This window comes from Lytechinus variegatus, chromosome 15 (genome assembly GCF_018143015.1).
Source record: "Lytechinus variegatus isolate NC3 chromosome 15, Lvar_3.0, whole genome shotgun sequence".
Classification (NCBI taxonomy): domain Eukaryota; kingdom Metazoa; phylum Echinodermata; class Echinoidea; order Temnopleuroida; family Toxopneustidae; genus Lytechinus; species Lytechinus variegatus.
In genome coordinates this window covers 1,813,048-1,835,078 of record NC_054754.1, presented here as the reverse complement: position 1 = coordinate 1,835,078, position 22,031 = coordinate 1,813,048, and the positions used below count along the sequence as shown (strand labels likewise).

At 37.5% G+C, this 22,031-nt stretch overlaps 1 protein-coding gene across 1 annotated transcript in view; it reads left to right on the top strand.

Annotated features, from left to right (window-relative positions):
- Positions 1-8,793: 8,793 nt before the first annotated feature.
- The window catches only part of LOC121428963 (pappalysin-1-like), a 29,757-nt gene continuing 16,519 nt past the window's right edge, over positions 8,794-22,031 (top strand). Inside the window, exons 1-5 of the mRNA XM_041625859.1 lie at positions 8,794-9,793; positions 18,061-18,943; positions 20,029-20,205; positions 20,769-20,914; positions 21,468-21,773. Of these exons, the coding sequence (XP_041481793.1) occupies positions 9,331-9,793; positions 18,061-18,943; positions 20,029-20,205; positions 20,769-20,914; positions 21,468-21,773 (1,975 nt within the window). The 5' untranslated portion in view covers positions 8,794-9,330. The remainder of the gene's footprint in view (positions 9,794-18,060; positions 18,944-20,028; positions 20,206-20,768; positions 20,915-21,467; positions 21,774-22,031) is intronic.

Sequence of the window (22,031 nt, the reverse complement as noted above, 5' to 3'; positions counted from 1 at the left end):
AACAGAATGCCCAGATTCTAGGTCTAAATCTAAAACATGCGCGATAGCATGCATGCTCTTTATTTAAAGTGTACTTAAAAAAATCCAGTTTCACATCAGAATATCAATATTTGTCTGCTCACGCTTCAAGATCGCGTTATCATTGATACCCAATTAACTATATCATATTCATGAGTTACCGTAAATCTAAAATATCAATTTTCTTCCGCTCGCGCTCTCGTGTCAATTGTTTAGTTACATACCTATCCCATTTATCAATACAAAAAGTGCTTAGAATGACTTTTTTTTAGGTCGGAATGCCAAAAAATTTTGTTCGCGCTTCGCGCTCGCATTATTGAATTATATACCGTCTTCGTGGATAACTGTAAGCAGTCGTTAACAGGTCCCTTTTCGATAATGCTAGAACGGTTTATAAAAATTTCTGCTCGCGCTTGGCGCTCGCAGTACCCATCTAGTTACATATAGGAATCTTGTTCAGGATCACACATAACATTGCCCAGAATATTAATTTTTCAGGGCAAAATACATAAAAGTAAAAAAAAATCGCTCGCGCTACGCGCTCGCAAGTTTTATAATGCTGATAAGAAACATTGCCCAGAATATTATTTTTTTTCAGTACAAAATACATGAAAGTAAAAAAAAAAATCCAAGTTTTATAATGCTGATTAGACTATTTCATGTTTATGTTGTTTTATAAGAATAAAACTAAGAAGTGAGTGATCGGGGAAAATATAGGTTTCGGATCCCGTCCCCTATTGACGAAAGTCGGATCCGCTCTTGTGACACATACACACACCGGAAGAAAAATGGTGCCCCCCCCCCCCTTGACAAAGCAAGGACCTCCAGTGCCCCCCAGGAAAAAAATCCTAGCTACGCCACTGCCCCCCCCCCCTTTAAAAGTGAGGACCCTTTTCTTTTTGCTTGTCAATTTTTTTCGTGGACGAAATAACCTTAAAATGTGCCCCCTTTGGGAAAATAAACAGTCATAATTCTCGGGTGCTTTAATTTATTAACATTATTTTACTTTCTTTTACATAACCCAAGAGCATTTAACTTTTCAGTCCATAATTTTTACGTTTTAAACTCTCGAGACAATTTCAGCAAAAAGCTGCCATAAACAAAATATCTTTAAATGAAACTTTTCGTTTGAAATTTCAAATTAAAGAGATACACAGTCGTGGAGCTCCAATCATGACAAGAGAATGATGCCCCCCCCCAAAAAAAAAAAAATTAAAGTTCAATTATATCATAACTAAGGGGATCCCTTGCAGCACGTAAAGTCAACTTGGAAAGAAGGAAAGATACTTTCATGATTCGGAGAACACTTCCCTAGAGAAGAATTAAATATAAAATACATAACTTTGGAAATAAGTTGGTGAGTGACAACAATTTTAATATAGGCGAATTAACTGGAAACAAACAAGACTTGGGAAAGTTATTTTTAATGATTTTAAAAGAAAATGCTATCTATCTGAATTGCCTCTTAAAAACAAACTGGTTCCTGCGCTCTAGCCTCTCTCAAAGTCCTCTTTTAAGTTCTTGGTTCTCTCAAAATTGTTGGTCATTATTCCAATTTATCATTGGCGTACATATAGGGGCGTAGAATCATGGAATCCCAATTTGAAACGACTTATAGAAAAGGGGAAGAGTAAAGAAAAAGGAAAATAGGTAAAATATGATTATATTCTGAATATTACGTCAAAATAACAAAATTTGTTTTTAATAGAAAAAAAGGTCAAAATAGTCTCTCCTCAATCGCTTCGGTCAATCCCAGCGCGCCAGACGTTTTCCCTCATTTGTTTTCTTTTAGTTATTACGCCACTGTACGTGAATGCAAATGTACTATGATATGGAAAGTGGATGCTGAAGTAAGATTACGTTCATAATCATAGTGAAAATTCATTTGGGGGATCCCGAACAAAATGTGCTAAAATGCGTTACTTTTTTGGGGTATGACATTGCTTCTCAATTATTAAGGGGGCTGAACTTTAATTGTTTAACGATATCAAAATTTCATTGCAACTTAAAAAAAAATCAATGTCAAATCCCTGATACGCTTTCCGTTTGGTTGAACATTATTTCGGATTCCCCCTGAAAGAAACAACCATACATACATTAAAAATCACATGGCTGCATGGTCTTTTTCAAGATAGCTTTTCGATCATGTAAAATACAAATTGGACAATATGTATTGAAAAAAAACAGCGTTTCTCAAAAGATGAAAATATTGAAATAATAACTTTCGCGGTGTACTATTCAAGAATGATCTGTCTTTCCAATAAGTCATTGCCACTGAATCTTATCCAGTGCATAAGACTGTATTCAGAGGCCGCGGAACCAGGGGGGTTCTTCCCCCATAGTGATTTTTTGCATGGTCAGCCCCCACCCCTACTTTCAAAATCGTTTCTCGGCCTCTGCACTATTCCGTCATTAATGCAAAATGAATTGACAGTACTATGATTTGAAAGGTCACTTCACCAAAGATGGTCAGTTCCATGGTATTTTGGTGGGGGGGGGGGTAACAAGTCGACATTACGGTTCTCTGTGATTTTATTCTAAATTCAATTATATAGGGGTATTATATAGTTACACATCCCATAGTTCTACTTTTTAAATACTTTCTTTGTTTTTAATACCCTTTTCTCCCTCTTTATTTCTTCACTTCTTAAAAATAAATCAAAGGGTAAGTCACCCTGTGAATACATTTGGGCCCTCCTATAAACACGTACAGCACGGCTTACTGATGGGGGAGGCTTGGAGTGCGATGGAGCCCCAGCAATGTTTACGACTGAGAAAAAAAGAAAAGGAAAGGAAAAGGGAGAAATGTTAATTAATTTTTTAGTATTGTGTTAAAATCTTTAGCAAAGTTTTTGTTTTAAAAGTTTTGCATTAAAATGTAAAAAAAAAAATCACAATAGCTTACTCACTTCGCTCGCTCGAATGTTCCACCTACACACCATGGCCCCCCCAAACTCTTTGGCTCACTACGCCACTGTTCCACGGCCCTGGGAACGATTTGTTTTTTAACTGGGGGTGCTAATGTAAATTTGACAAGCAAAAAAAGGAGGGGGTCACCAAAAAAATAGGTCTACATTTCTCCATTTTTTAACACCTACCAGAATTCCAGGGGGTGCTGCCTATGGAGGATAATACATGCAGCATCACCAAGGAAGATCTTAGGGGTGCTGAAGCATCCCGTACACCCCCAGCACCCCCGCTTCCCTGGGTCATGCACTGTTCGTAAGCGAAAATATAATAGGCCCACTTCTAACATCGGTGTAAACAAACTTTGAAAGTGCAACAGTCGTACTCGGAAATTTGCCATTGATAAAATTTGCTTATTTCCCACGGGTGACATTTATCAAGAGGTGAGTTCGTGCGGATCACATCGTCTTGTATCGATAGGGGAGTGGGCGTTTTATTTGCGTTTCATTGAAACAGGTGTGTAAATGTGAATGAAAACTCAGCTGAATGATGACGTGAAGTAGTATCTTCTTTCTTTTGCATGCGTAGCTTGTATTTGCTCTGTCGTATAAAATTTTGGAGTATTTGTTTGGCAAAAGGATTCTGTGGTATTTGTTATGTCCTAACACCATTTCACATGTGCCCAGTATTGAAAGGTCCTTTTAAAAAGAAAACAAACAAATGCAAAATCTGTATTTATAAATTTTGAATATTATAAGGCCTATATCAGAACGTGATTTTTCTGGTAATATATTTTTGTTTTGTAATGGTTAAATTCATTCAGTTCAAAGCATGCCAGTCAGGGTACATTATTTGCCAATAAATCAACAAAAAATCTTGGAGAAAGATAATTATTTAAGATACAGACAGACACTTTTACAAAATGATATGCATTTCACATTGCTTAATGAGATGACACTGGATGTATATATTATTTAAAAGAGAAAAGGGTGGATTCTTTACTATTTTTTGTGGATGTTATTCACTTGTTAATCTCATACCGAAGACACACCTGTGACCTGTCGGATTCCTCGGTGAAAATAAACGCGGTCTATACTGTATAAGAAATAATTATAATGATCGACCTTTTGATACTAATTGCATTGCACTCTTGTTGATGAATCCTTATGAAAAAAGGGTTTGTAAGGGCGGGGCTAGACTTATCGGCAATGAGGAAACTTGATAATAATATTTAACATTTGTAAAATACAAAGGGTTCCGTGTCATTTGCTCCTGTGACAACTGCCCCGCTATAAACTCCACACAATAATTGAATAACTAACTTCAACGTTGGATTTAAGACTTCTCTACCCTAAACATAACCCTAAATAATCCTAGTCCTACATCTTAGACGAAAAAAAACCCCGGAGCAATTGTCGCCGGAGCAAACGTCGTGTCACCTCCTCGACTGCTAAGAACGTATGGCGCTTATTGTAAATTAAACAGAGAACTGACACCCTTATATTTTCTCCGAAGGACCTAGAAAAGATGATTAGTACCTCAAACTCTTAAAATATTGGGCAACATACTGTCCACACAACAATTGGTTAAAACTTTATCAAATTCTGGGTAGTTTAAACCAATAATGTGTGCTTTGGGTGAAAACTACACAGTATTGGTTGAAAACTACCAAGAGTTGGATGATTTTTTTTTCAGTATGTTGCCCAACTTTCTAAGAGTGTAAAAAAATAGAACATCGGTTCTAGATTTGAGTCCTGTTTGATACACATTGAGCAAATTCATCTTTATTTATAAGTTTTGTATCATAACCTTCCCCCAGTCCCAAATGCAGCTCCTCCCCCACCCCTCTTCCTCTATCTACGTTTCCAACAACATGATTTTTATATGTCGTGATCGAATCAAAAATAAAATCATCCTTTTGAGGGAATTTCATCAGACCATTTTTCACTTAGATACCTTTTGCTTATTCAGTCGCAATAATTATGATAATTTGTAGTAATAATTTGTGAAACGGCGCGACGTTTCATCAACTGTCTTCTTGAGGCTCGCAGATATTCGCGACGCATAGCGACGCCGAAGTGAGAAACAACGTTAGAACATGTCCCCCCCCCCCATTGGTTGGCCAAAAAAAAAAAAACAAGACGGGGGAAAAGGAGAAAAAGAGGGAGAAAAAAAGGAGAGGCGTATAGTACAGGAAAAAGAAACTAGTGTATATTCTATTATATTAAGTTATATATATTATATTATTTTATAATATATTATATTGCACAAATATTTTTTTTCATAACTTTATGAAACATATTTTTCTGAGGGCTAATGACATTGTGTTCATCATTCCTGGTGCTCGAAATTTCTGTTTAATGAAATATACAATCCCGTTTTCAAGTAAATACACACCAAGGGGGCAATTTCTTTAAGTCGTCATAAAAGAGAAGCATGTCACTACATAAAACAATAACTTGAAGTGACATGCTTCTCTTTCATGAATACTTAAAGAAATTGCCCCGTTTTATCAAAGTCTGAATCTAAAATATTCCCAGTTAGTGATTTCGTTCGCATTAGTGAATTGGTGAGATATGTCTGCTCTTCATGAGTTTCTGAAAACCGTCCTTAAAATTTTCCCTTTGCTGGTCTGAATACTCTATCAGAAATTCATCATTTAGTAAGTGAAATACGTATTGTCTTAGTGAATTTTTACAAACAAGCCTGAGAATGCCCCTCTTCAGGTCTGAATTTCAAAAATTTCAGCTCGCAGTATTTGATTAGTGAGATACATATCATATTCGTAATTACAATGAGTACAAAAAGTGCTTCATGTGTTAAGGTGTAATTCTTACAAAATCATCAAGCGCTTGACGCACGCATTAATTAGATGACTGGTGAGATATTTATGCTCTTCATTAATTCCTAAACACTAGTCCTTTTGTCCTTGTTTGGGGTTAATATATACAAAATTTCAGCTCGCGCTTCGCGCTCGCTTTGTTTGTTTAGTGAGACAGGTACGTATCATGATTACAAAAAATTGCTTATTTCCCTTTTTTAGGTCTCAATGTCAACAATTTTCAGCTCGCGCTTCGCGCTCGCATTATTTAATCAATGAGATGCATATCTGTTTAATGACACAGTCCTTAACATGCTTCTATTAGGTCAGTATACCTGGCTGGTGCCGCCCCCCCCCCCCAATGCCGTGACCCACGGTACACCACTGTTTGTAAGGTTACATACACCAAATATCTATTTTCTGTAATTTTACACAAATGCATGTAAGATTACACAGTGCAGTAAGATTACAGGTGTTCTAGAGCTGCTGCGGGAATTTTTTTTTAGTATAAATTTTCTAACAGTGTGGCTTGGAAACTGTGCGGGTTAACACCGACACACCTACTAAGCGCACTTAACCCTTACAAAAACTTTATTGTAAAACATAATAAGAAATATTGGTGAAATTTAGAAAAAAAATCCACCAAAGAAAAAAAAAATATTGGAGCTGTTTTTATTTGTGGTGTCGAATGCGAGCAGTTTTCTTACATAATCGTATGGTAAAAAAAATCAATGACATGTCATTTTCTCAGAAAATTGAAAATGGTTTTTATTTTATTATACCTTCAGCATATTAATTGACAAATGATTTCACACCAGTTTCTGAAAGAAAAAAAGTCATCACAAACTATTAAAAATGAAGTATATGCATTTTATACAATGGGGTATCTGCTCGACGTCACAAATCACAAACTTTTCAAATTCTAATAACTTTCTCCATCTTTGATGGATTTCCCTGAAGCCTTTACCAATATTTATTTATTATTTTTATTCTATTCTCATATCAAATGTTTAGTGGGTTGAACTTCTCTATAATGACTTCCATTTTGGCTAAATTTTTCAGCTATTGTCGATTATAACACTTCTCATTCCGACAAAATAAAATCTTTCTTCTTCTGACTGAATACGTATACCTTTATACTACGATATACAGTATTTCTCAGTGCATGTAAACATTTGCCAATACTACCAAGATTACTACAAAAAGTACTTTATATCAAAACTATAGTACGTATAGTTGTTACAATTGTAAGGGATCTTATCATCCTAGCTTTACATGGTTAATATATATGATCACATTCATGTTCACCTTGTTAAAACTTTTGTGACATTTGCATTCGAGATTTGAAAAAAAGCAACGAAAAACAATAATGTGAAAATCAGGCAACTCAAGCCATATATTCGCTCAATTTCACATCTGTTAGCTGCGCCGAAGGTCGGAAAGTGCGTTCACCTCTTCGTAATAAAAAAAAAGTTTTAAAGAGAGAGAGAGAGGAGATTGCAAGACTGGGACTCATGCATGCCCAGCCCACTTAACGTTTCTATGAAATATACAATCGCTCCGACACTTTTACATTTCTTATCAATCTTTAAATTGCTGTGATACTATTCCGTTGATTTATGAGTGCTGCAGTTGGTTAGCAGTTTGTGATTGAATACTTGTGAATATTATTTGGGAATCGTGCCAAAGAATGTATGCAATAACCTTGACGGAGAAGGATGAGTGGTCTTATAATGTGGTTCACGATAATCGTACCCACATAACCCCCCCCCCCTCCCCCCGCTCCCCCAATCTTTCTAAATTGATTCACATTCATCATCTCTTTTTTCTTTAAATAAAACAAAAGCTTCTGTCTTTTTGTGTCTCATATCTTTATCCATCATTATGCAAAAAAATCATATAAGTTGTTGTGAAAAATCGGCAAATTTCGATGTTATTTAAATTAATATATTCCTCAGAATTAAATCCGAAATCCTGTAATTGTGCGATATAAATATACTTGCTCATGGTATTGTTCATATGCTTCCATTAAGCGAAATGCTTTTTTTTTCGTTTCATACAGGAACAGGGAATATTACATAAGTGCACATGAAATAATTCGAACAATTTGTAAATTAGCAAATTAAAAAATCGTGGTATGCTTTTATACAACCCCACCAATATATAATATATAAGATTATCATTACTTATAATTTTAAAAGTCACGACAAACGAGAACAGTATTAGTAGATCAAGAACACATGTGTGTTGTGGTTTAGAAGACAACAAAAGAAAAAAAAGGCAAACCAAAAACCAATAAAAAGGAAAATCAATAACAGTAAAGGTTTCCGACTTGTTTTTGAGTTCTGACCTCTATAAGATAGAAAGGGTGAGCTCATGTTAATGTATATATCTTGAAATCTGAAATATTGCACCTCCGTAGCAGGGAGTTTAATGAGAGGTTCGTGGGGCGAAAATGTAGCTGAAAATTTGACAAGCACAAAAAAAATTATCAGTCAAAACTGTTTTTCATATCTTCTCCGAATATGATAAGGAAAAAAAGTAATAAGCAAAATATGGTTATTTGCAACCAATGTAAAATGTTTTTCTCCCATATTTTTTCTTGCTTTTGAAAATCTAAAGGGGTGATCGAACACCCCCCCCCCCTGACTACGAGCTTGTATTGTCTTTTGAAAGTCTGTCTAACTCATGTCTGCACTTTTCGTTGTAGGTTTCGAGAAAACGTTTATAGGTAGGCCTACTCCTATTTTCAATGTAAACCAATGAAATCTTGTGTTTTAATGAAGACGAGTTAAACAAGACTGGTGTAAATGCCTGGGAATTGTTAGTCACTACCAATTCCCTGGATACTCTATGAACAATTAAGTTGTCTCGTCTCACTACCTGTAATCTGGACAATTCCACTTTCACCCCTTAAGACACAGACTGTGCCATCTGAGAGGCTCTTAGTTTTATAAACAAGTGGATTCAGGAGGATACCTCATTATTCCCTGTGGTTTAGGGGTTCACGATTGTACCTCTCCAAGGTAAGATGCAGTGGCGCACGATTGTACCCCCTCCAAGGTAAGATTGCAGGGGCGCACGATTGCACCCCTCCAAGGTATAAGATGCAGGGTGCACGATTGCACCCCTCCAATGTGTGATGGAGGGGTGCACATTATTGTACCCCTGGAAGGTGTGATGGGGTGTTGACCACGAAGTCTCCCCGCAGGAGGTTGGGCCATGTACTCACTTAAGTGTGAGTCGCATGCGCAGTGGTTTGTGACGCCACTTAAAGCGGTGTTCATCCAGCAATAACGTGAGAGATCGTCTAACGTATTCTTTAGAAACAGTGCAAACAAAACGGAAGTTGGGGTATTAACTCAAATCCAAGAGCTATTGACTGGCCTTTTGTTTCCTAACTAGAGCCTTTGTTACTAATCGTTTGGGTCTTGTAACCGCAGATTTGATACAGTAGTGCGCTGTTGGTGGGTGTAGACGGTGGGGTCGACGAGAGGGAGACAGGTAGAAAAAAGTAGAGAAAGAAAAGGAGAGAGAAAGGTTATAAACAAAGATAACCAGTCGGTCACGAGCAGAGGTGAACCATGGTTGCAGGCAGTCGGGTTACCCCCGTGCATTCCATAGCAATGTTTCATCTATTAATGTTTTCCGCTGTGTTGATTTGCAATGTCAACGCATCTCCGGCGGAGAGAGGTGGTCGTCAACCCAACGGGATCTCGACTGATGTTGAAGATGCTGTCAGTTCCTTAGGTGGTGTTCCCAAGAGGAGAGTCAGGGATGTCTTGAATCGATGTCATAGCCGTGAAAAGCTTAAACGAGAGGACCATTCTCGATTCCCGCGCAACACCCGAGGATTGGACACCATTTCCTCCACGCAAGAACAAGACGATGGTGGTTTGGGTAGAGCTCTTTATTTCACCACAGATTCGGACCTGCTCCTCTATAAGAGGATAAGTGATGCGGGCTTCTCGTTTCCAAGGCAACGCTTCACCATGGAGATGTGGGTAAAACCGGAAGGAGGCCAGTCCAGCCCCGCTGTTATAGCAGGTATGTTTTAATTGTCATCCTTTGCTGGTCTACCTGTCTATTCCCCATCCCCCAGTAATTTGATAGGCCTAATCTTCATCAACAGCATCACTCTCCTCATCATCATCACTGATGTCGTAAATGTCGTTAGTAATCTTATCATCACCATATACCATCATATTTATCTGCCATATTATCATCAATTATAATCAGACCGTGGAGGGTTTTTGCAAACGAAAATGGCGCCAAATGCGGTATGCTTTGTACATTCCCATTCTCTACCAAATCATCATTTATCTATTAAACGAACATCCTCCAGGATTCTCGGGGGGGGGGGGAGGGGCACATTTCTTTCAGAAAAAAATAAAATGCAACAAAAAAGATCATCATCTATTCCGATCGATGGTGATGGTGATTCATGTCAGGAAAATTTAAACAAAACGATAGAAAGAAAGAAAGAAAGAAAAAAAAATAGAAAGAAAGGAAGGAAGGAAGGAAGGGAGGAAGGAAGAAAGAAAGAAAGAAAAAAGAAAGAAAGAAAAAAAAAGAAAGAAAGAAAGAAAGAAAGAAAAGGTCTTAATTTTTTACTCTCGTATGCACGACATTTCCTTCTAACAAATAGTTTTTTGGGCTCTCAAAAGGGGAGGGAGCACGAGCCGGATGTGAATCCGCCTCTGTTCAATCTTGAAGGTGAAGAGTTGATTCATGATAATATGGAGAGGTTTGGTTTGAAGTGATACGAAAGGATATGCAATCAGCCATCATTGCATTTTCGATATAGGAAGAACAAATTTTTTAAAAGTCGGTCACTAACCGAACCATGGTTAAGAAAACCGAAGATAATATAAACATGGTACAAAAGTGAAATTGTTCAATTCAGTTCAGTTCAGTTTGGATTATTTTCATTTCAACTCACGTCAATTTAACAGCAAAACAAGACCAAGATTTCAAATATGGCAAAATAAAATAAATGGTTTTAGTCTCATTCAAATTCATTAGATTCGTTTATTATCATTATATCGTTTGTTTGATGTTTTGTAAAATAAATTGTTTAAATGAGTTGCTTTATTTTCTTCAACGCGATCGTCTCTTGAATGTTTTTTAAAGAAAGTGTCAATAAAGGACAAGTCCACCCCAAGAAATTGGGTTTGAATAAAAAGAGAAGAATAATACTAGCTTAACACTAAATTTCATCAAAATCGATTGGAAAATAAGAAAGTTATGACATTTCAAAATTTCGCTTAATTTCACAAAACACTTATATTCACATCCTGGTGGGTATGCAAATGAGGAGACTGATGACATCATCCACTCACTTTTTCTTTTGTATTTCATTACATGAAATATGAACTATTCCAACATTCTCCTCATTGTCATGTGAAACAAATGTTTATTCCTCCCTGAACATGTGGAACTGCCATCGTTTTAACGTTCTGTAGTTCAAACAAGTGTCTTTATTGTCAAATCAGTATATAAAATTGATTTATTGTATAATTAAAAAAATACAAAAGAAACAGTGATTGACATCATCGATTCTCTCATTTGCATATCACTGAGTTGTGCAGGTAACTGTTTTGTGAAAAAAGCGAAATTTAAAAATGTCATAACTTTCTTATATTTTATCCGATTTGGATGAAATTTTCAGCGTTATGCTTGTTGTATTTTTCTCTATTTATTCAAATCAAGCGAACTTGACCTTTAATAATACAACTCCCTCGAGACTATGTAATCACCCCTGCACACCAAGTCTTTTTGCGAAAGATGTATTTGTGAAATGTTGAAAAACAAAGAAAGGAGCCCCTTCCCCCATTTTTGTTAATTTTGCCTAAGGGCAAAATCATCCAATTAATAGGCCTACCGTGGATGGTATAACTACTGGCGGCGGAAGCCAAAAAAATCAGAGGGAGTCCACCTGAAATTTTGAATTTTGGGATGGACACACGTAAAAAATTGGACAAGCCAGAAAAAAAAGGTTATCAACCTAAATTTTAGGAGTGGATAGCCTAAATTTTTTGACAAGCAAAAAAAAAAGGTCACCAACCTAAATTTTATGGGTGGCACAAATATTATCCACAAAAAATTTAGGGGGGACCCGTTCCCCCCCCCCCCCCCCCGCTTCCGCCGCCTACAGTATGGGTATTACATGCTTTTATTCTGATTTTACACCTTGTAACTGCCGGCGCACGTAGCTTCATAAAGGCCCGCTGCACGATGCCAAGAAAAATAAATTGTATGAAATATGCCACAATATTCCGCCTTGATTTCCTCCCTTACCACCGGCTACCACTCTTTATATAACACCGGAGCGCCGCGGCAAACAAAATGACGCGCTTGTTCGAGGAAAATCAGTGCAAAACTCAAGGTCTATGACGGCACGCAAACTGGGTATGAATGGCATTGTACATGGTCAACTCTGGTTCAAGGTACAGTCAAGCTTTATGAAAAACTTACGATATGGAAGAAAACGTTTGTTTATAACCTATATAGGCATATAGATCTGTCTGCGCGATTGAAATGATGCGTAATTAAATAGTCCGAGTTTTCACCCGACTACGTGACCGATTGCATTTACTCCTGGTCCATTTGATAACCAAAGCGAATTTCTTACTTTTTGTGATGGAAAAAATGGCGGGGGACTCGCGCACAGAATTCCTCTGCCCCCTTTTTAAAGCTCAGTATGTGCCCTTCCCAAACCTATACATGTATAGCCACACAATCACGACCACACGTTTCGTCAATATTTTTGTCTGACAAGTTGTCATAGTACCTGACAACTTTTCTTAATTGTGACTTGATGAGAAGCACTGTTACTATGGTAACTGTCGGATAAAATGGGAATACGTCCGACAAGTTCTTTCATGAAACGCTTCCCTGGATGGGGTAAATCGAAGGGCTTCCCCTTCCCCTCCCCTCTTCAAGTCGCATACCAGAGTATGATAGGTGAAAAACCATAGTCATATGATATTTCAAAAACAATATATATACTTCGTACGCGTTGTGTGCACGCAAATAAATAAAAATCCGCAATTATTACTTTCCCATCAAGAAAATCATTTACTAGAACTATATCCTTTTTTACCTAGCAATAACATACATGATGCGTCCTCGATTGTAACGACAACAAACATTTAACATTTTTTTCATGCCTACGCGTATAGCGACCTGGCAGATTTGAGCATTTGGTATTCGTCTCACTTGTCTGTATGCATCATGATCATGAAATAAATAAAATAGAATGGTAAACAAAGCTGTGGCTCATGCATGCTCTGTTTCAAGACTGGTGACATCATTACTAATGACAGGAACATAGAGAATGAGAAAGTGCGTTGACCTTGAGGTCTCAAGAGGATATAGATCTTGAACCTTCACGAGAGACCTCTGAGGTTAATGCCTCCCGTCACACCAACGATACGGACCCCATTCGATCGATGATATGCCATTGGTCTATCGGTCTAGGTTCGTTTTTCTGGTATGACATAACAGGTGGGCGTTTCCTGAATGTTGTCTGCATTGACTAAATGGTCAGCTCCGACAATTTTCAGCGAAATCCTTAGTTTTTATTGACTTAAAATTGTATGACAATTACTATGGTAACTGTCGGAGCTGGCACTTTATTCAGTGCTTGCTTTTTTTCACGAGACACCCTAGATAACCAGTGAATGAAGATGAAGTGCATAAGAGGGTGAAAAAAGGATGAACAACAATAAGAGAGCAAGAAGATGAGGAAGACCAATTACAGCAAAAACAATAAAAAGATGTAAAAAGAATGAATAAAGAAGCCTTTTCTGTCACACAAAATATGTCATCTCAGTTGATTTCTATAAACAATTTACAATGCGTAGTAAAGTGACTGGTTCATCTCGTGACTACGTAGATATTTAAGGATCTCGGCATCATCTGCACTTTTCTATCAACAACAGAAGCGAGAAAGTCACCTTCATGTTGTTGAGGGGGGGGGTGCTGTTTGGCTTTGCCATTTTTTTCTTCTTCGGTAAGCAATTTATAAATATGATATAGCTGAATGATAAATTACAAGGCTCATTAAGCTTCACTGCGAACCAGCGATTGAACTTTATGGGAACTGGCGGTGAAATGAGGTGGGAAATATTAAACATTTGTAAAAAAAATAAAATAAAAAAAGTTCTACAATTTGTTCTTTTATATATTTTGTATATACGTGTATAATCCTTTATAAGAGAGTTATACTTTCGTTGACCAAAAACAATTAATAGATAGACCTACATTGCATAGGCTTGTAACAGTAATGGGAAAATTCTCCTTTTTTGTTTCACTCATTAAAATTTAATGTTTCATTATTATTATTATTATTATTGTTGGTTGAATCCAACAGACACTGACGTACTACGACGTTTTAAGAGCATGAGGCCCCCATAAGCGTAAAAAAGGTTTGTTTTTTCATCTTAGTAAATAAAGAGAAGCACACTGAATTTTCAAGAAAATATAAATATACATCATACCTAGAAAATATATATTAAACAAGCATGTATTTCAGATATTGACGTTGCTGGCTTTCCATGGTTGTAGTCAATAATTGGATCAATCGTAAGTCTTTGTAAGACGGGGCCCGGACTGACAGATTACAATTATCCCCTGGGTCCCGTAACACTTGATTTTTACTATTGATTGTACATTGTAGCCAATTGAGTCAATCGTAGAAAAATGTTCTACGATCATAATCTTTGAGTTACAGGCCTCTGGTCTTAACCATGCACAACACCCCTCCCCTAAAAAAATAAAATCACTGATAATGAAAGCAAAAATAAAGATAAAAGGGAAGAAGAAACAAAAATAAATGAAATCAAACAGTATATCATGTAGGATTATTTTTTAATAGATATTTTGTTTTAACAAATAAGATTTTCACTCTAAAACATGAAAAGGGTCCACTCTCTGGCGACAATTACCCCCTCCTCCGTGCGCTATATGTTCTGCCCTAATTTTGTCATTCATTACGCTTCTCTCTACACACTCTAACAATTCCTTAATATTGTGTTATTTCATCCAAATAATCATTAAATCTTAAACGTAATATCCTTCGAAGCCCATTAATCACGCATGACTTTTTCTTTAACAGATTTAACAGTCTAGTTAGCTCATGCTCAAAGTGCGACAAAGATTGTGGTTTAAGTTTTAATCAGTTCAGCAACAATTCAACCCTTTTCTCTCTCAACACATTCGTCACACTTGAGTAAAATATATGAATCCTCAAATTGGTCGTATCAAAAGCTTTAAGGTCCTTACAAGGCTTGATGATTTTTCCCCACCAAAATAGAACTAATCACCTAACAATAAACACTATCATTGAATATTCGAGATAGAGATTACTTAATCAAATGATGATAACCAATAAATCAATCAAGCAATTACAATCGGACAGTCATCCCATGAAATATATTGGTATGGTCATTTGAAGGTTAGAGGTCGGTTACATGAATATTGTGTTTTGTTTTAGGCTCAATGACGAAGATGGAAAGAAATTAATCATATCACCTAGAATAAATATTTTTTATTCCAATAGATCTTGAACCCTCATGAGACTTTTAAAGTTAGGAAAAGGGGGCTCTTACAAAAATTAGGCCCTATGTCCTGACGTCATTTAGACGCTAGCTTGGGAAAGGAGAAAAATATCTTGCTGAATTTGGCGCGAAAATTCCAATGTATCAGGAACGTAGTGATTGGACAAGAAATTATATGCGTTTAATTATGTGCATAAAGCTTCTTACCTGAGAAAACTCCGGTAAAAACTGAAAACTAAGGTTAGTCTGATTTCTGCCATTGACTTTAACACAGGGCAAAAACTCAGGTAAAACATACCTGAGTTTTCTCAGGTAAAAAAATTTATGCAACAGGCTGAAGGAGGTTGACAAACTTTTGGTTCTACAGACAGGAGAGTTGCGCCCTTATTCACCCCTGCATTAACACGATGGGAGTAAATGGGAAAATGAAATGAATAGAGGAAAAATATCTTTCATTTATGACTACATCGATTTAGACACCGTATACGATTTATAAATTTAATAAAACTTATAGAAACTTTACAGACCAAATTCATAGACCAATTCAAACTACAAACAGGAGGGACGGGTCCATGATAAACACCTCTATAATGAGGTTCGGAATTGATAGGTTTGTGGTAATTCATGTTAGATATTATAATTTACAAAATAAATGAGAGAACATGTCGTTATGCTAAAATGAATTTATTAAATGACGCATGCAGCGATTCACAATCCCGCTTTAAAGGAAGTTATATTCAAAGATCATTAGTTTCTTGGCGTACAACTACGATTTTATTAAGAATGCAATGTGAATATGGTAGGGGAGGAATTCTACACTGTATAGCATTTTGGGTTCTTCTCTGTTAATTCTCTCTCTCTAAAAATGCAATTTACGAGGTATGCCCACACCTACCGTCCCCTGGATTCGAGCATGTATTTACATGTGAGTGTTGCAAGGGTGGTTTCACACCAATCTCCGCACGACCAATTACATAGTCGTGAGAGTCGACTTGAGGCAATGCAATCGCTCATGAGATTGATTGAAACCGGTGCGAGTCAGTGTACGTGCTTGTGATGTGAGCTCATCTCATAGTCGCACCCAGTCGCAAGACTGGACTCTATGGCCCTTATTCTGAAGTCGGGTTTAATTTAAACTAAATTTTAAGTTGTGGTTAAACCATGGAAAGCCATGCAGTTGTTACATAAATCTCTAACAGTAGAGGTTCAATGTATTAGCTCAATTGACTCCCAAGACATTATTAACTGCCTGGAAAGGATAAGTATGACAATTGTCTTCACCATTAAATAATTGGTGAAGAGCACAGTTAACATGAGAAGCATTCACTGTAAACAACATTTTGAAATTTTGGCTTCCCATAATGTTAGCACAGAGTTATACCATGGTCTAAGTTAAACCCGACATCAGAATACGGGCCAAAAGGTCACTAGTGTAAGTGTCATTAAAAAAACCGAGTAATTAGCAGTGCTAACTCTCGCATCAAGTCATGAAATTAACTCGTTTCCAAAAGTCGTGCATCCTTAAAGGACAAGTCCATCCAAACAAAAACTTGATTTGAATAAAAAGAAAAAAAATCAACAAGCAAAACGCTGAAAATTTCATCAAAATCGGATGTAAAATAAGAAAGTTATGGCATTTTAAAGTTTCGCTTCATTTCACTAAAGAGTTATATGCACATCTCGGTCGGTATGCAAATGAGGAACTGATGACATCACTCACTCACTATTTCTTTCGTATTTTATTATATGAAATGTGAAATATTTTTATTTTCTCGTCATTATCATGTTAAATAAGGTTTCATTCCTCCCTGAACAAGTGGAATTCCATTATTTTAACATTTTGTGCTTCAGGCAAGGAGGTCCTAATCGTCAAATTCGTAAAAATTGAAATATTGTATAATTCAAACAATGAAAAACAAAAGAAATAGTAAGTGAGTGACATCATCGACTCTCTCATTTGGAGAGAACTGGCTCGTTCATATAACTATTTTGTTAAAAATAAGCGAAACTTTGAAATGTCATAACTTTCTTATTTTACATCCGATTTTGATGAAATTTTCAGCATTGTGCTTGTCTGATTTTTCTCTATTGATTCAGGTCAACATTTTTCTGAGGTGGACTTGACCTTTAAAGCCCCTTTCACAATATGTGGTGCGACTGCTTTCGACCGTTGCGATTCTGTGCAACATATATTTAGTTACCAAGTGATCGCAAGCGATCGCACGAGCAATTGTCAAAAGCCCCTTTACGAACACCACGATTGGCCTTTCGTAACTGATCGCGAGCATAACCGTCCAAGATATACGAGCAATGCGATTGACAAAAGTGACTGATACGAACTGATGCGATCTGATACGATCCTTACGATTACGCCACGATTTAGACTACCGTTTAAATCGTGGAAGTGGAAACTTAGTATAACACTCGTACGACAATAAATTGCCCGGTACGATCTGATGCGAGTGAATAGATCGCATTCGATTCGACCAGTCACGACTACTTCGGGTTCGTACGATCACCTTCAACGACTGCGAGTGCTCGCAAGACACCAAGCGATCGATCGTGCAACGCCACGAAAGAACTATTGCAGGCGGCTGAAAACTGATCGGGGATCAATAATTATGAAGGGGCTTTAGTACCGGCATTTCCATTTTAAAAAAAAGAGAAAATCTCTGAAAAGTTCTCCTTGTTGATGAAAATAATTCGTTTTTAATTAATCTTTATTCTTTTTTGTTCTGTTCATATCCTTAGAACTTTCGGATAAATGCAAAGCATCCAATATCGTCTGGGGATGGTCTGTATACATTGATGTCCCTTCACCATGGAGCATGGGAGGTGCCGAGTTCAAATTTAGCCTTCAGACTGACCGTTCAATCGAAAACACAACCGTCAGATCACATCGACCATATCAGCCTAACACGTGGTTGCACGTCGCCGTTTCTTACGACGGCTGGATGATGAGGCTATACCTGGACGGTGCTATGGTTGGAGCTGCAATTGGACAGAGGGGTGACGTGTTTAGCATGGTGTCCCAAAGATGCAAAGAGTTCAGCCTCGGGGGAAGCCGAGTGCACTGGGCACCGTTTCGGGGCGCGATCGGAAATCTTCGGATTTCGGATGAAGTACTATCGCACGCAACAATCAAAGCATCTGCATCGGCGCCCGGAAGAGTGTCGGGACCAGAGTTCGTCATCTCTGAAGACTTTGATTCTGAACTTGTCAACTGGAGTCCAAGCGAGATGAGGGAGCCAGAGAAAGTGGTTTTTGATGCACAGAGACACCCATCTTACCCTCATGTGGATACTCCGAAGTGTGGACTAACTGTTTGTGATAACCCTGAAGTGGCTCGGAGCTACATTAACAACCCACACCTTCGAAGTCCGGTTGTCCTCCGATTCCGTCCGATTGTGTTAGCAGAAGACGATGGTTCCAATCCGACAGTCAGTTCGGCTGATCTTCGGATGCAACATCGGTTTTTGTCGGAGGCATATGGCGGGTATAACATTACGTGGCATGACGTCGGGGTTACGGTGGTGAGAAATTCGTCGCTAAGACGACGGTTTGTTATAGCAGGATGCGACCATCAGATCGGTAACAGAAGATGTGACTTGGAATGCAAATATGAGATAACAGGGTAAATACATGATTGCGTCTGTGCTTTTGACGCTCTTAGATTTATAAATACTAAAAATAACGAAAATCAAATTGTGATTAAAATCTAGTACACACGCCTATCCTTTATTACAAAGTATAAATACATTGCTGAGCGATGTCTTTCAGACGATAATTACCTCAATGGGAAGGAAAGGTCAAGAAAGTGCAGGAGACTTAAACAAACGATTAAATCCCCCTTTAACCCTGCAAAACATCTTGGTTAATGAAAGTCATTGACTTTGGTGCCATACAAGGAAACTAACCGTGACCAAGAGCAAAATCTAAGAAAGCTCGAAATCAAACAAGTGCATATTTCAAACATTATACCGACAATCATAAGTTTTTCAGTGACAATTTCACTCTCAGTTATATCACTTTTGGAGACTGTGACTAATATTGATTGCAGATTACTTTGATAATCATAAAATGATCAAAATGGTAAACACTGGGGTCTCAAATCAACATCAATAATCAGAATCAATTGGTATCCATATCCAGACTGACGGAATGAAGTTCTGTAACCTACTAATGACTGGAAGCACTTTGACGAAGTGAAAACACAATCTCCTAATGATCTTAAAGGGACGTCAGAGTAGATACTGGAGTATTAGATAAGCATCTGCCGTACTGTTTCTAAACACCGTCCAATTCTTCGGCTACTAAATGTCGTTAAATCGAGACACAATTCTTTGCCAAATAATAATGTTACTTCCAGGTATGACGGGGAATTGTGAAAGAAATTAGGGCAGAATACTCTGATAATCTTGAATGGGCGTCATTGTAACACTAGTGTGTATAAGCTCATACCAAATGGTTTTTCTACACCGAAAGTCCAAAAGTCCAAAAGTCCAAAATCATTATTGGCTTTATCCCTGAGGAAGTGGAGGCCCCCGAAAAACTTAGAGATGGTAAATTACAATATACGACAATACACTGTAGAGTCTGTACAGTCAGTTTTACCTATTGACTCGTTTCCTATGCCAATATGTCCACGGACCTTTCAAGACCGATTGTCTTAATAGATTACTGAATGTTGTTTTTGCAAAGTAACAATGTTATTTTCAGGTATGACGGCGGGGATTGTGATGAAGTGAGAACAGATTGTCCTGATGACCTTAAAGGTGATGGCGTTTGTCAGCCTGAATGCAACAAGGCATATCATGATTGGGATGATGGCGATTGCTGTATACCTACAAACACTACCTTTCCTACGTCTTGTGCTGATCCATCATCGCTCTACAGGTAATGGTGAAATGTCGGGCAATTCATTAGAATTCTCATAAACCCACCATTGAAAGGAATTTGGGATGTTTTATCCGATAATAAGTCCCAGATATCTCGGTTTCTCCGCCAATCAGAATCAAGGAAAGTTGTCAGATCTGACAACTTGTCAGATGGCATGTTGTTAAAACACTCTCCATACGGTAACTTCGTGTTTTAAAAAGAGCTAACTCTGTTAAGATAGACGAAGTTAAAAGTCCACCGATATGTTTGTATTTATGAATTTATCAATTTACTGACGTCTATAATCCGTTATTGTTCACGGTTCTGTTAAATTTTATCATTTTTTCAGTAATTTGATCGGGTTCTTCATTGATCGATTGCAATGACACAACATATCAAAGTAGGCCTATTTGTATCAATGATTTACATGTATTTATAAAGAGTTCAAGGGTTCTGATTAAGGCACAACTCGAAAAGTCAAACACGACTTGAAGAACACTACCCTAGCAATTTTACCAATAAAAACTTTCAGCTTTTAATCCACACTTTGTTTCCTTAAATCCTTTGCTATCGTGTCTCAGGTCCTATATTTCCGCGGAAGAGCTCAAAGCGGCTGTCAATCTCACTAACTCTGACGCGCTCAACGTCTTCTTTGTCGACTTTGTGGACGTCGATATCGAAGGCTTTGCGACGATGCCATGGGAGGTCACCTCTCATTCGGTTCAAGGTGAGGACAGTAGAAAGCATGTCAATTTGCTTTAGGAATCACTTGTCTTGATAGCAGTCATAAATTAGGAACTCTGTTTTTCGGTTTCCTTTATATATTATGGAACTTAGAAACATTTCGTAAAGATTAACGATCTTAGAATCTTTGCCGGAATGTCATCTACCATGAAAACCTTGATTGTGATCAGCTGCTGAGAACTACTACCATTGTAGTTACCATAGTTGCGAGGTTATCGTAAATCCTTTATTAAACGATCCATGTTATAGAGATACTTATCTTGTATAATGTAAAAAGTAGACGCATTAGCATTGTTAAAGGCAGACGGTCTCAGTAATATCAATTTGGTTTGGTAGGCATACATTATCTTTGGAATTTTCATAAGAAAAGTGTAAATTATTGAAGAAGTGACAATGTTTAACTCTGTTACGTATTATGTGGCAATGATCAAACTTCTACGAAGCAATGGATGCTACCACTGGTCTATCAAAATAATGAATTATTCCCTATCACGAATTCTCAAAGATATATCCATCTCTCATCTTATCTTACTAAGGAGGGGTAGTTATTCAGGGCGGTGCCCGTCTCACCAACAACTCGCTCATTCACGAGATGGGTCACGCTCTCGGCTTGCTCCACGTCCACCATGGCGTCTCGGAGATGAGCTGTACCGACGAGTGTTACGAGCACGACGCATCGTTGGAGAGCGGCGATCTCGTCGAAGATACCAATCCGACGCCAACTAATCATCATTGTCGAGATCCTACGCCGGCAGAAAGCCGAGACGGGACGATGTGCGGAGGCGAAGAACAATGGAGGATGTTTATTGACACGCCTTTCAGGAACTTCATGAGCTATTCAGGTTTAAACATATGGATAAAACTTTCAATGAATTTCATTTTTATTATGTATTGGGGAAAAAATACAGTGAAACGATGCGGAGGGGATTGTTTTTCATTTGCTGCAGAGAAATTTATTCTATCATTTTGGATAAAAATTATTTCCTTGGTCTTTTAGATGATGTGTCCGATATTGCATATATCTGTTTTTATAAATTGTACATGTTAAATAAAAGAGAGAACACAAGTGCAATTAAAGTGGGAAAACTGAGAATCCCGGC